This window comes from Triticum urartu, chromosome 4 (genome assembly GCF_003073215.2).
Source record: "Triticum urartu cultivar G1812 chromosome 4, Tu2.1, whole genome shotgun sequence".
NCBI classification, from domain to species: Eukaryota; Viridiplantae; Streptophyta; class Magnoliopsida; order Poales; family Poaceae; genus Triticum; species Triticum urartu.
In genome coordinates this window covers 121,844,508-121,858,263 of record NC_053025.1, presented here as the reverse complement: position 1 = coordinate 121,858,263, position 13,756 = coordinate 121,844,508, and the positions used below count along the sequence as shown (strand labels likewise).

Below are 13,756 nucleotides of genomic sequence, written 5' to 3'. Positions count from 1 at the left end.
GCCGATTTTTTAGCTAGATCAATGTTCCCGGCGTTGCAGCAAATTTTGCAACTTTGGAAGCTCATTGGAGTTCATGCATGCTACGACACCGAGCTCGACCACTGCGCAGGGTGCATGTATGCAGAGGCCGGTGCATGTATGCAGAGGCGGAGGCAGAAACTTTGGATTAGGGGGGGGGCAAGTGATACTAAAACAGGTTGGGGAGGGCCAAATCTTAGAAAAGTAGATGCTTATCAGTAAAAAAATTATGATGCTGCACTGTTCATCAGTAATTTAGTAGCAACAACGTGATGTTAGGGGGGGCCAGGGCCCCTGCTGGCACCCCCTGTCTCCGCCACTGCAGATGTATGATGAATTCATTCATTGGTCAACACATAAAAGAAACTATGAATATTTTTTAAATCAGCGATAATTAATATGGATTGGAGGGAGTAATATAACTCAAACAGTGTTTTACACAAGTGACATCAAAAACAATTTTGAAGGGTTATATGAAGATTTTCCATGCATGGTGTAACAAAAATTGTACACACTAGAAACAGATTTCACAAAGATAGCAAGCATCTAACTGTTTTTCTATAAGATTTTGGGATCATTTTATCTCTCTACATTTTGTAATATTTTAAAAAATATTATTTTTATTTTTCTCAAATTTCAGAAAAATAATCTTTTCTTCTCGAATTTCAGAAAAATAATCAAAAGCAACAAATGGCCGGCCCATGAGGCCATCCCTGTAGCGGGGCTCCTTGCGGGGCGGATGGTCCCTATCTCTCGCAAGAAGCGGAGAATAGGAGCGGTGGTGACAGTGAGGACTGTTTTCCCAAGTCCAAGTGGATAACCATGCCGCTCGCCATTGCCGTCCCCTCGGCGGCGGCGCTCCGGCGGCCATATCACTTCCGCTTTCTCCACCCTCCCAGAAAGCTTAGCCTATCGAGAACACGCTGCGCCCCTTCGCCCCCGGCAGAGGCGCAGCCAGTGCCTCCGCAACCCCGGCGGTACCCGAGGCAGTACCCAGGCGAGGCGGTGGGCGTTGCCGAGGAGATGCGGTTCGTCGCCATGCGCCTCCGCAACACTAAGCGCACTACTCGTAAGGGCAATAATAGGGCTGACGGATCCGGGGAGGACGATGAATCGAGGGAGGATGAGGTGGAGGACAACGACGACATGGACGAGGAGGGAAACGACGAAGTGAAGGAGGAGGAGGAGGAGGAGGAGGAGGAGGAGGACAACCATGAAGTGGAGGAGTGGATGCCCAGCATGGAAGGGTTCGTGGGCTACCTTGTGGATAGCAAGCTTGTCTTCGACACCGTTGAGCGGATCATAGCCGGGTCTACGGACGTCGCCTGTGAGTGAGATCTTTCTTCCCCATTCTTTGCTACAGTTCTTGTTCTTGTCAATTGCTGCAGCCAGCCAGCAATTAGTGCAGATGTTCTTTTCCAGAGCGGCAATGTGATCCTGCAGTTCGAATTTGGGTCCAGTAATGGGGCTTGTAGTGGGCGCATGTTAAGAGTGTTTCATTATCATGTCATTTTCTGTAAAAGGTTTTGTTTCCCTTGCTATTTCTTTGGGCACTTGAAGCTCACAGTATGACTTGTATTGTTAGGGCAGTCTCAGTGCTCAATCTTGGACTATATCTTAATCATGACACCTAAGCAAAAATCTGATGTGCCACCTATTTAATTAACGATGAAAGAGAGAGTTACCATATCTTAATATAGATATAGCTCTTAGCACCAAAACCAAGACAACTCATACTTTTTCTTTCTCAAAACAAATTAAATGAGAGCTCTTTTAGATACAACAATAAGATATATTCCATTGGAGGAGCTATATCTAAGTACATATTTAATGCATATGATATAACCTAGGATATAATGCATTGGGAGAGCCCTTAGTGCTGATGAGGGCATGCACAATAGTTGTTGAAAGATAGTCTTTCTGTGCCCTTCATGTTATCTTTAGCAATTAATGTTTGCGTACTCCTCAAATTATGGGTGATTTAGAAGTAAACTACTAGTAAATATGTAACTAAGAGAAGACATATCTTACAATGCAAAAAGTTATCATAACCTTCTTACTAAGGGCTCATTTGGTTGCAGTGGATCCCTCTGGGATCTCCACTTAAAATCATGGCGCAGAAACCATGGGGCAAGTTTTAGTAATGGTCAAATCTTGGATCCTCTCTATAAATATCCTCCCATACCCCTTGGTGGCTGAAATCATCCATACTCATTTGAAGTCATTCCACTCACTCATTCCACCCCTTGCAAGCCACTCAAACCACTTCATCCATCAACCACCAGAAGTGATGAAGAGAGATTCAAGGCAAGAAAAGAAGAGAAGTGTTGGGTGATTCCTTGATCACTTCTTTGATTCTTTGAAGGCCAATAATTTCCTTTTTCTGAATCCCTACACCTTCAAGTTCATCTCTTTCACCACAATCCTATTCTTGTGAGAGAGTGTTCTCTTAGATTCATGAGGTGCTTTGATTGAATGTCATTTGAGGAGTTCTTGTCAAGTGACTTTGCTTTGCTTGCTCCTCTTGGATGGTGTGTGTGCATCCTAGACGGTTAGGAGTCACTTGAGAGCCCATCATTTTCTACATGGCTCGGAGATGGCCTACTTGGTGAAGATCTACCCCTTAGTTAGGCTTATTGGTGCAATCCATGATTGTATAGGTTGGTTGTGCTCAGTGGGCCGCTTAGAGCATCTCTAGCAGACCCCTTATACCGCGGACCTGTAAAGTGAGTTTACAGTTCGCAGCAAGCCTCGGATACGGGCTGAAAACAGCCCGGCAAAACAGAAACTTACATGAACCTGTAAATTTTGAAAGCAGAACTTCGCGGGAGAAATCAGTAGAACTAGTAGCGCTCATATTTACTTGATCATCATACATATTTCATACATAGCCTATTTGTACAAAATAGATCGGAGGAGCGGCGGCCACTGTAAACCCTACTGCCAAAATTTTGCTCACCGGAGCCATCCGGGTGCTGCGGCGGAGGAGCTCAGTCGTCGTCGGAGGAGGAGACGAGGTCGATGTAGATGTCGTCCTGCGCCTTGGCCTCGCAGCCCCATGCCTCCAAATTGTCGTCGAACTCCTGCGCCTCGTGAGCCCTTCCTCGAGGAGGAATGCGTCGAGGTCGACTTCCTGTCGACGACGCTGCTCCGCCTCCTCCTCCTCCCGCGCACTGCGCGCGACGATGGCGGACTCAAAGATGTCCGCCTCCGCCGGGGGAAGGAAATCCTCCGGCCAGATGACGCCACCGCCCCCCCCCCCCCCCCGTTCCGGCTCCGGCTCTAGCTCCATCTTCATCAGGCGGAGCGGCGGGAGCTCCTCCGGCTCCCTTTTCACCGGCATGAGCGGCGTACAGGAGCTCGACCCACCAGCGGAGCTGCTCACGCCGGAGGACAGCCGCGCCTGCTTGCGGTCATACTCCTCGTCTCACGTGGAGGAGCGACAGCTACGGCTCTAGGCCGCGGTTCGTGTACTTCCGGGTGGCTTGCTTCCTCGCGCTGTCGGCTATGACGCACCGCTGCCGCTCGGGGTCGTCGCCCCCGCCGGCGCGGCCGCCCGAGCTCCACATCCCGCGCCACATGGTGGATTGCGGCGGCGGATACGAGTCACCGCGGCGAGAAATCGAGAGGGGAGAGGGGGGGATTGCGGTGGCACAGGGATAGGGTTTGGCCCCGTATGCTCGCCGCGAACCCGTAGTTATACCGCGTGAGGGGGGGGGGGGGGTTGGTTCCGGGCCACCGTAAAAGGTTTATGGGCCGGGGCGAGTATACGGGCTCTGGTCTGGCCCAAAAAAGGGCCAAACCCGTATAGTCGCCGGATTTTTACAGTTCGCGCGATTTTAAGGAGTCTGTTAGAGATGCTCTTAGTGGGCCACTCAACTGGGTTCCTTGTGATCCTAAAACCTTTCGTTCGAAGCCTCCATCAACATGGACGTATGATAGCGCCAACCATCCGAACCACGGTAAAAACATGATCGCGTCAAGAGTGGTTGCACTCTTTTTTTACCATACCTCCTAATTAGTTGCAGTTCTTTACTTTCCACTGGTTAATATTCTTGATAGTTTGCTTGTTAAGTTGTTTGGGAAGTGTTACTCTAAAAAACTACCAACCCTAAAATTGGAGTACTTTGAAGGCAAAACAATTTTTGGTGCACTTAAGTATATCCATAATATCTCAGCAACAGCATGGACCAGTAATCATGCTGCCTTCTATGTGAAACGCCTAAATTATTAGAAATCAGAATTAATAATGGCCTTCAAGAAACATCTAATGCCTATTGTAGCTCCTAAGAACTTCTTGAATCAGTACAACAGAAACTGTATCTACTACTCGCATATTATTAATTTAATGTTCATTCAGATGTTTACTTCAGGAAAAGTGGTTTGGAACGTTCGGCTAGCATTGAAAAAGATTTGGAGTGGTTCAGAGAACAAGCAATTGAAATTCCAGAGCCAAGTACTTTTGGATCAACATATGCAGCTTATCTGTCTGAATTGGCTGGGAGCAGTGCCCCGGCCTTCCTTTCCCATTATTACAATCTTTATTTTTCTCATACAACTGGAGGGTTGGCGATTGGTAAAAAGGTAACTCCCTATCCATACCTGATTAAATATCCATGATCTTGTCTCAGTTATTCTGGCAATTCTTCCATCACTAAACCAGATCGAGTTCCGTATTCTGTATACAATAAAAATTAGATGCTTTGTGCTGTATTTTATTTTCTCAAGTCATGTCATATTCTGTTGCATTGCTTATACAAAGCACTTATTTCCCGACGCCGGGGCCAATATATTAGCCTTAATATGGGTAGTACTGCAGAGTATCTATTCCTGGTAGAAATTTTACAGCCATCCTGTTTATAGGTGACATGATTTTATTTGGACAATCAGTTTATTTGTCAGACAAGTTGTGATGGGACTGTTCAGGAAATGCCCATAAGTTTGGTTGATATAGAATGAAAATGGATCACTGTGAAGTACAATCATGAGATAGTTGCAGTGTGCCCCCTCTGTCCTTTGTGAGATCAAGTATGTTTTTATCGTGAACTTTTAAAGGGAAATGTATGTTCTGTGCAAGCCTTCGTATTTGCCAAAAACCGTCTTCACAATCATTTTACCTACATTTCTTTAACTGAATATTTTGGCTTGGTAATTGGACTCAGGTAGCTGTTTGGCCTAGTATACTGCATTTTTCTTCAGATGATGGAAGAGAACATCCCCCCAGCCTGTACATCAATTATAAAGTCTAGTACTTCTCAAGCAAAACAAAATAAAGTAGCAAACTACAAATCACCGGAAACTCAAAAATTACATAGTCTAGTATACTGTGTACACCTCTGACTCCTTGTTGTAAATACCACTTGTATTTTTGGCCCAACCTTGTAAAAACCGGCGTAGCTTGAATTGCCAACGTTCGATTGACGTGAATCCTTGCTGCTCTTGTTGCCAAACTTTGGCGACTAAATCATAAAACCCATCCCGATTCAGCCAACCTAGCTCAAACTTAAGAAGGGGCTGGTTGCCAACATGGGCAGCATTGTCGGCATCAAGGAGCAGCGGGGTATGGTCAGAAAGAAAAGTCTCCAGAGGCCAAACTGAGACCAAAGGAAACCTATGTTCCCAGTCTGAATTCATAAGGACACGGTCCAACTTTTCAAAAGTAGGGTTGTCAAGTGAATTAGCCCAAGCATATTGCTTCCCTGCCAAATCTATCTCACGCAGATCGAGATTATCAATGACCACGTTGAAAAGGAATGGCCAGAGAGGTTCAAAATTATCATTGTTCTTATCATCAGCCCTATGAATGATATTGAAGTCCCCACCAATGAGCATTGGGAGGGTTTCCTTCTTACAAGCATGAACTAAATCGATTAAAAATCTGCGCTTGTATTCAGGCTGTGCCGCCCCATAAACTGCGACAAGGATCCATTCAAAACCATCTCTTTATTTCGTAGCCGGAACTTAATTAAAGATTTGCTATGCTGTCTTCGATGAAAGCCTCTGAAGAAGTATTGCTATTTTCTCATGTAACAGACGTGCGACAAAATTTTGGATGGGAGATTGCTGGAGTTCTACAAATGGGATTCTGACCCAGAAATTTTACTAAAAGATGCTAGGGAGAAGCTTAATGAGCTTAGCAAGGTACACATTGCGCAATGTTTTCCTGCTTTCATGTAAAGTTGAAACCATCCCCATGAGGTATGTGATTGCTGGTCTGATTAGCGCGTCTCTTCTGCGGTGCAGCACTGGTCTCGGAAGGACAGGAACTTGTGCTTGAAAGAAGCCGCAAAATGCTTCCAGTACATGGGGCGGATCGTGCGGTTAATTGTTTCATAGACAAACGACCAATCTCTCTACAGGCTTCACTTGATTTGAACCTGAAGACGGGAAAAGCTAGAGGCTTAGTGTAGTTTCATCTTTAGAGATAATGTTTTCTAGAGGCGGCTCGGCCCATAGATGTCTTTTCCTGTTAGAGATGGAGCTGATCGACTTGTGCTTCGCGACTCCTGCTCGCCTATTCTTGGTGCCACGGGTGCATCTCCGCGCCTTCTTCATCTACTGGCAGGTGCTTCCTTGGGCAGTAGACGGCCTACTTCCTGCCTGACTTCTGATAATGTAGGGGGTACTTGAGGAAAACGAACTCAGTAACTTGTGATAATGATGGTGGTGATTTTGATGGTAAATGCTGGAAATCTTCTAGTACGTGGTGTAGCCTATCTAGGTCAAAGGAGTGGACCCCCTTCCACGGTGCCCCTGGTGCCCTATATAGCTCGGAGACTCCATGCCAGTGTGCGAGGACGTTTTTCTTTTTTTGACAATTATCTCTTTGTTTATTTATTCATAAGGATCGTAGCACCGCCCATCCAGATATTTGGAGGAGAAACTCTAGCTATCCTAGAAAGTTCATGAGTCACTTGATTTTTTTCTCTATTACAATGATCCTAGATGACATGAGCTACTTGATTTCTTTCTCTAATACAGTGTGGCCGTTCATGGATAGGAGTCGGCGGTAATGTTGGTTTACAATCTGTATGGTCCTTTTCTCTACCATGTCAGTGTTTTCATATATGTAGCGCTCTCTTGATTGAAAGTCTCCGTAGGCGGTGGCGCTTCTCCTTGGGTTGATGTGTTGTACTTCCTCTGTTTCTAAATACAAGTCTTTTTTTAAGATTTTAAATGGACTACAACATAGAAATGTATATAGACATATTTTAGAGTATAGATTCATTCATTTTGCTCCGTATGTAGTCTTTTATTGAAATCTCTAAAAAGATTTATATTTAAGAATGGAGGGAGTACTAGGTAATTAGTTCAGAGTACAAAGTGCACTACACAGGGGGAACACAAAGTGTAAGAACGTTGGTGAGTAAAAAGTTGTACATTGTTGCAGGGAGCACAATTGCACTACATGAGAAAGTGCAAGTAAACTAGAGTTTGGAGTACAACTTGCCCTCAGGATATTTTTTTGTCAAAATCTATTAATATATATATAGACCTAATTTCGAAGATCACGACAAGAGGGAAAAAAACCTCACCAAGACTTCCAAGGCCTCTTTTGGTTTAGAGGGATCTTGTAGGAATTTCATAGGATAGAATTTCTATAGAAAAAAAATTCTTTAGAGCCCTTTGGCTTGTAGGAATAGAACTCTATTTCTATGAAGGAATTCTTCCTATCCTCTATATTTCATGAAAAAATAAATATTAGCCTAGACTTAATGAAAAAAAAAATCCTATGATGTGAATCAAAAGGCATCTCCTTTCCTATTCCTACTCATAGGATTTAAAATACATATCATCTCATTCTATGATGTGAATCAAAAAACATCTCTTTTTATATTCCTACTCATAGAATTTAAGATATATATCATGAGTACAGTGTTTTGGGTCATGAGCGACATGGCGCTCGGTATCCCAATCGTTCGGTGGAGCATGGGGATCTGGGCCAAATTTATTTAGCCAGACAATACGGACTTGAATACATAGAGTTTCAACAGTGTTGTTGTATGCGGCTGGCCCAGGCTCATCACGTGAACAGATGTGCGAATATTTGCTTTGGTTTTGAAGTGGCCCAGGTGGATGGTTGGCAGTCAACTGTTGCGCACCTATTTCTTAGTATGGGCCATGTAATACATGCAGAACAGTTAACAACGGCTCTAAATAAATTCTCAAGAAAAGAAAACTACGGCTCTAAAAAGAGATAATTAACTATTTTTGCGCATTAAGAGATAATTAAGTATGTTCCTGAAATTCACTAAGAAAGACACAGGCCCATAAAGAAAAAAAATTACTACACCGACAGGCAAATGTTTATTGATGATGGTTTACGGGGCGGTCTCTCTGGTAATCCTATCTCCTCCCCTGATTTTTCTTGATGTGTCCTTTGTGATTTTCAACCGGCCAACCCCATCATTTCACATCAGCCCATAATTCCAATCTATAAATATTTGCGTATAACTGTAGCATTATATTGCTTAAAAGAATGATGATTAAGTACGATGGTGGAAACACTGAACTTTTTTTTCTGGTGGCTCAAAACACTAGGAAGGCTTCTTTTCTCTTTGTTAATTTTTTTCATTATTTTTCATCATTCCTTGTTTTCCCATTTTCTTTACATATGTTTTCTTTTGAAATTCATTTTCTTTTCTTTTCTTTTTCTGTGCAGTGATTGAACATTGTTTTTTTTTTTTAAGTTTGCTTATACGGATCTTTGGTTGTCCTTCATTTCATGCATGGCCAGATAATTTGTTTGGGGCAATATGCCATGATGTGGTACTTAATCGTGAAAAAAAAGCTCCATATTAATTTTGAAATTTCATAATGTGCCCATTTTGATTTATTGGGGTCAATTTGTGGTGTTATCATTTGAATCATGGAGGACATTGAAGTGAAGTGTACTTTTTGATTGCCAAACTGACCGATAAGAATGTCTTCATCTGGAGAATATATAACAGCCCTAGTTGCTTTAGTAAAAAAAATCCTATCAATTACTAAAAATCATGGGCAGAACATTAGTAAATTGTGTCAGGAAGATCTATGCCCTTGATTACATTAATATTCATAACATTGAAGGTTTATGCAGTTGACATCATGCTAAGTACAGGATATTGCCTTTGGAGGCGGAGCTCGATTTTGAAAAAAAATTAAATTTCGTGAATTTTCATATTTTCTATGTTTTGAAAAATTCTGAAAAAAATACAGATATATATGGAGGCAGAACACACATGTGTGTAAATTTTCAGGTCAAAATACGTTGAAATGAGGGCTATGCAAAAAAAGACAAATCTGGGGATTTTTAACACATGATACTATTCATCCTCGCAAGCATGAATTTATCTTTTTTGTACAGATCGCATTTCAATGTATTTCATCTTAAAATTTTACATATATACACATAACATCCTTGTTTACTTGCACAAATTTTTTTAGACTTTTTTGAAACCAAAAAGTTTGAAATTTGATTTTTTTTAAAGGCCTCTATGAAGGCCAAGAGCCAAACGTCCGTTCTCGCTAAGTACGCACTAATAAATTAGATAGACATAAATTAGTCAAGACTGAATAAACCCCTGTCCAACATCTTTTCTAGCCCATCAGTTGGACACCTCAACCCGTGCCATTTATGTCTCTTACCGACCTGCTATGGTGGGAATACGGTCCATATACTTCGATGAGACGCGCACAGGGCAGAAATCACGAGCCAATGTGATGGCCGCGATTCCGAGCTATATGGTGCTCGGGCACCAAAGAGAATTTCCGATATATCATCTCATTTCTTATGACTTTTTTATTCCTACAATGTTTCTTCCCTATCAACCAAAGAAGGCCCATTGCAGCGTTTGAAAACGTCAGTCACCGAAGAAAAAATCAGCCCACAGCGACGTCAACCTAGCTACATTTATGCGCGCTTATTTAAGGCACCCTGCTAACTTCTTCCCCTGCCCTCCGTCCCAAGTCCCAACGCCACAGCTCCGAACCAACACCCCCATAAATCCAACCAACACATAACCACTCTCTCTCTCTCTCAAACGAAGAGAAGGAAGCAGCAAGGTACGCCCATGGCGCCATCACCTCGGCCGTACGCCTCTCTGCTGCTGCCATCTCTCGTCCTGCTCCTCCTCGTCGCCTCCTCCCGCGCAGCGAGAGTGGGAGCAACCGCAAGAAACCAGGCAGCCCAGGACGGCCGCGCAGAGGTGGACGCCGGCGGCGAGGCGGCGGCGGAGGCGGAGGATGAAGGTTGCGGCGGTGGCGCCGAAGGGGGAGATGGAGGCGACGATGAGTGCTTGATGAGGAGGACGCTGGTGGCGCACACCGACTACATCTACACCCAGGGAGGAAACCACAACTAGCTAGCTTAGCTGGGACTGAAATCATAGCATCATATTTGTATGATCAATATGGAGATTTTATCAGCAGTTGGGCACTTTTTTTTTTTGCGAATCGGGTACTCGATTGTATATAAGCTGGTAGAGAAATCTTGCTGAGTTGTTTGTGATCCGCTGGTCAAGCCAGTGCGTTGGCTGGCTTGAGTAAGAACACAGGAAAGAATCTTGTAGGTCACCCTTGAACAATAATGATAATGCTACTGTTGTGTATGGGCGATGCATATTATTTGCTCAACTTTGGAAATCTAACTGCCATGTCCCTCTCGATCGCTGACCCATATCCATGTAAGCTCTCGCTCGTACTACATTTACGTACATGCGTAGGAGTAAAAGCAGTACCGATGCTTTTTGAACGCTTGCAGTTCAGACCACGGGATTTGATTATGGTACGTGCAGGCGGAGAAAGAAATCATGTTGATCTCACCCACGGTTAGCGCGCGGCCGGGTTAGGCACGGCGCGGAGTGGGTGTAGCGTGTCCCGTGGTGTACGTACGTGACCGTACCCTACGCAGATGGGCAGCACCAACCGAGTGCAGGTCTTCTTCCACTCATGGTCTCCAACTCCAACTTGGACGCACACCTGTACAGGACGGACGGGCACATGTGACCGGTGGGTGTCGTCGTCGACCAGACAGTCAAAAACTCAATCTTGACTTATCAAGACTTGATGGCAGCAAGCGAAGGCGAAGCAATGATGGATGGAGGAGCACACCTCGTGTCATGACTCGTCAGCTAGCTAGCTAGCTAGCTTGAGACCACACGTACGTACCAACCTTTCATGCTGCCAAGCTCCAAGAGGACAACTCGAAAACAACTCACAAACATGACTTCAAAAAAAATAGAGGGATGCACATCTAAAAAATAATGAAAATGGAGGGATCCAGAGCGCTAGCTAGCTGCAGTATGACAAGCTTGTGAGTTGTGACTCTTGTCCTATGTAGTACTACATGGTACAAGCAGCGAACGAGGTAGAGCCCAGCTGACGCGTGAGCCTCATCACCAAAATCCTTTTATTTCAAACTTCATCACTGGACTGCGTTAAACTATGGATGAAGCCGCACCGGCCAAAGTATGGCATCCATCTGCCAAACAATCTGTCGTATAAAGAACAAGAGAAAGATGCATGGTCCCTGCTTTGCCAAACTCGCGTACTTTTTGGGATGTTTTATAAGGTCTTAGAGCAACTCTAGCAGACCTCATAAAAAGTCCTGACCCGCTAAATAACCGCAAAAATGCGGGTCGGCACGAAAAATCCCGCCCGAACAGATCCCGCAAACGCAGCCGGCCCGCAAATTTTTTTGAGGGGCGCGGCAAAATCTCGGCCTCAACCCGCGAATACGCGGGTTTCTGTCTCGCCCCTACGGTGCCCCGTATCGCAGTCAAGCGGTTGGCGGGAGGGACATTTCAGCCCGCGCTCTTTCCCCATCTCCTTCCGCCGGCGATTCCGGCCAAATCTACGGGCGGAATCGCGCCGCGGAGGCGTCCCCCACCCTCCATTGCACCGTCCCCGGATCCGGCGAGAAAAGACACCCCTCGTCGCTGTCGCCGTCGGGGATCGACCGCCCTCGAGCCCGCCCCTCGTCGCCGCCCAGGATCACCCGCCCCACGAGCCGTCGGTTAGTGTTTGTTTGTGCTTTGTGCTGAGTGGTATGCATAGTTGATTGATGCGGCGTGCGATTCTTGTTCATGTGGATGGAATTGAGCCCCTGCGAGAAGTTCTTGCTCTCCGATTTGTCCGATTCGGACGACTCGGATGTAGAGACGATGCTTGCAACCTTTCGACAGCAGACATTAGTGATGGCACTTGCCGTGAAGGAGCACGAAGACGAGAACCGGAAGAGGCAGCGAGGATCGACCGTCGGGCGCCTTTGCATTCCTCAGAATCGCCATCTCGGGAACGAGATGTTGATGCAAGGCTACTTCGCGGAGAATCCAGCATATACACCGCACCTCTTTCGGAGAAGGTACCGAATGCGCGGTCCCTCTTTGTGAAATTTTTTCAAGCTTGCGAGGCCAATTGTCGGTATTTTACTCAAAGAAGAAATGCTGCGGGCTTAAAGGGATTTAGTGCATATCAAAAAATCTCCGCAGCTATGCGGGTGATTGCATATGGCGTTCCGGCTGACTATGCCGATGAGTACCTTCGCATTGGTGAAGATACCACAATTGAGTCAGTGCGTAGATTTTCCAAAGTGATCATCCGTGTCTTTGGTCCTGAATATCTTCGGACACCCAACGAGGATGACACAAAGAAATTGATGGCATCTAATGAGAGAAGAGGTTGGCCTGGCATGCTAGGTAGCATTGATTGTATGCATTGGATTTGGAAAAATAGCCCGAAGGCATGGCAGTGAATGTATTGTGGCAAGTCTCGTGATGCAACAATTGTGCTAGAGGCCGTAGCATCCAAGGATTTATGGATTTGGCATTGCTTCTTTGGTATGCCGGGCACTCTCAATGATATCAATGTGTTGTGATGGTCTCATTTGTTTGCTAGGCTTGCTAGTGGTGATGCTCCTGCTTGCAACTACATTATCAATGGGCATGAATATACAAAAGGGTACTATCTTGCAGATGGTATATACCTTTCTTGGTGCACATCTGTCAAGAGCATCAAAGATACCAAAACTAGAAAACATTGTGAATTCGCAAGGGTCCAAGAGGCGGCCCGAAAAGACATTGAAAGAGCATTCGGGGTTTTACAATCTAGGTTTGCCATTGTTCGTGGTCCTGCTCATTTTTGGGACAAGAGGACCTTGAAAAATATCATGACATGCTGTGTTATCCTTCACAATATGATTCTCGAAGATGAGAGAGGAATAAACTTGGAGTTCTTCTACGACAATGTGGGTAGCCGTGTCAAACCAGCTAGAGGCCCTAACCGCATTAGAGCTTTTCTTCAGACCTACAAGGAGATTGAAAATGAAAGACCCACTTTCAGCTTTAGGAGGATCTCATTGAGCATCATTGGCAAAGGGCTGGACAGTAACAAACTTATTTTTCTATTCATTTTTATTTAATTCATGTGTTATTTGTACTCTGGACAAGTTTTGTATTGCATTATTTAGTTTGCTTCGTTGGTTTGAATAATTTTTTGTAATGTGAATGATTGTTGTATTGTGTTGGTTGTAACGCCCCGAGACCGATGTGCCAGGTGTCCTCCAGTTATTCGCTGTTGTTGCCTTGTCATTGCTTGCGTGTCATGCATTGCATATCATGTCATCATGTGCATTTCATTTGCATACATGTTCGTCTCATGCATCCGAGCATTTTTCCCGTTGTCCGTTTTGCAATCCGGCGCTCCTATGTCACCCAGTGTCCCTTTCCACCTCTTTTTGTGTGCGGGTGCTAAACGTTCT

At 44.9% G+C, this 13,756-nt stretch overlaps 2 protein-coding genes across 2 annotated transcripts; both read left to right on the top strand.

Annotated features, from left to right (window-relative positions):
* The first annotated feature begins 737 nt into the window (after positions 1-737).
* On the top strand, positions 738-6,720 carry LOC125551023 (probable inactive heme oxygenase 2, chloroplastic). Its single transcript, XM_048714172.1, has 4 exons — positions 738-1,345; positions 4,379-4,602; positions 6,052-6,159; positions 6,262-6,720. Exons 1-4 carry the CDS (start codon positions 841-843, stop codon positions 6,352-6,354), a joined length of 930 nt encoding a protein of 309 aa, XP_048570129.1. The 5' UTR covers positions 738-840; the 3' UTR covers positions 6,355-6,720.
* Positions 6,721-9,938: 3,218 nt separating this feature from the next.
* LOC125553667 (phytosulfokines 4-like) lies at positions 9,939-10,618 on the top strand. Its single transcript, XM_048717418.1, has one exon. It carries the CDS (start codon positions 10,071-10,073, stop codon positions 10,359-10,361), a length of 291 nt encoding a protein of 96 aa, XP_048573375.1. The 5' UTR covers positions 9,939-10,070; the 3' UTR covers positions 10,362-10,618.
* Positions 10,619-13,756: the final 3,138 nt, after the last annotated feature.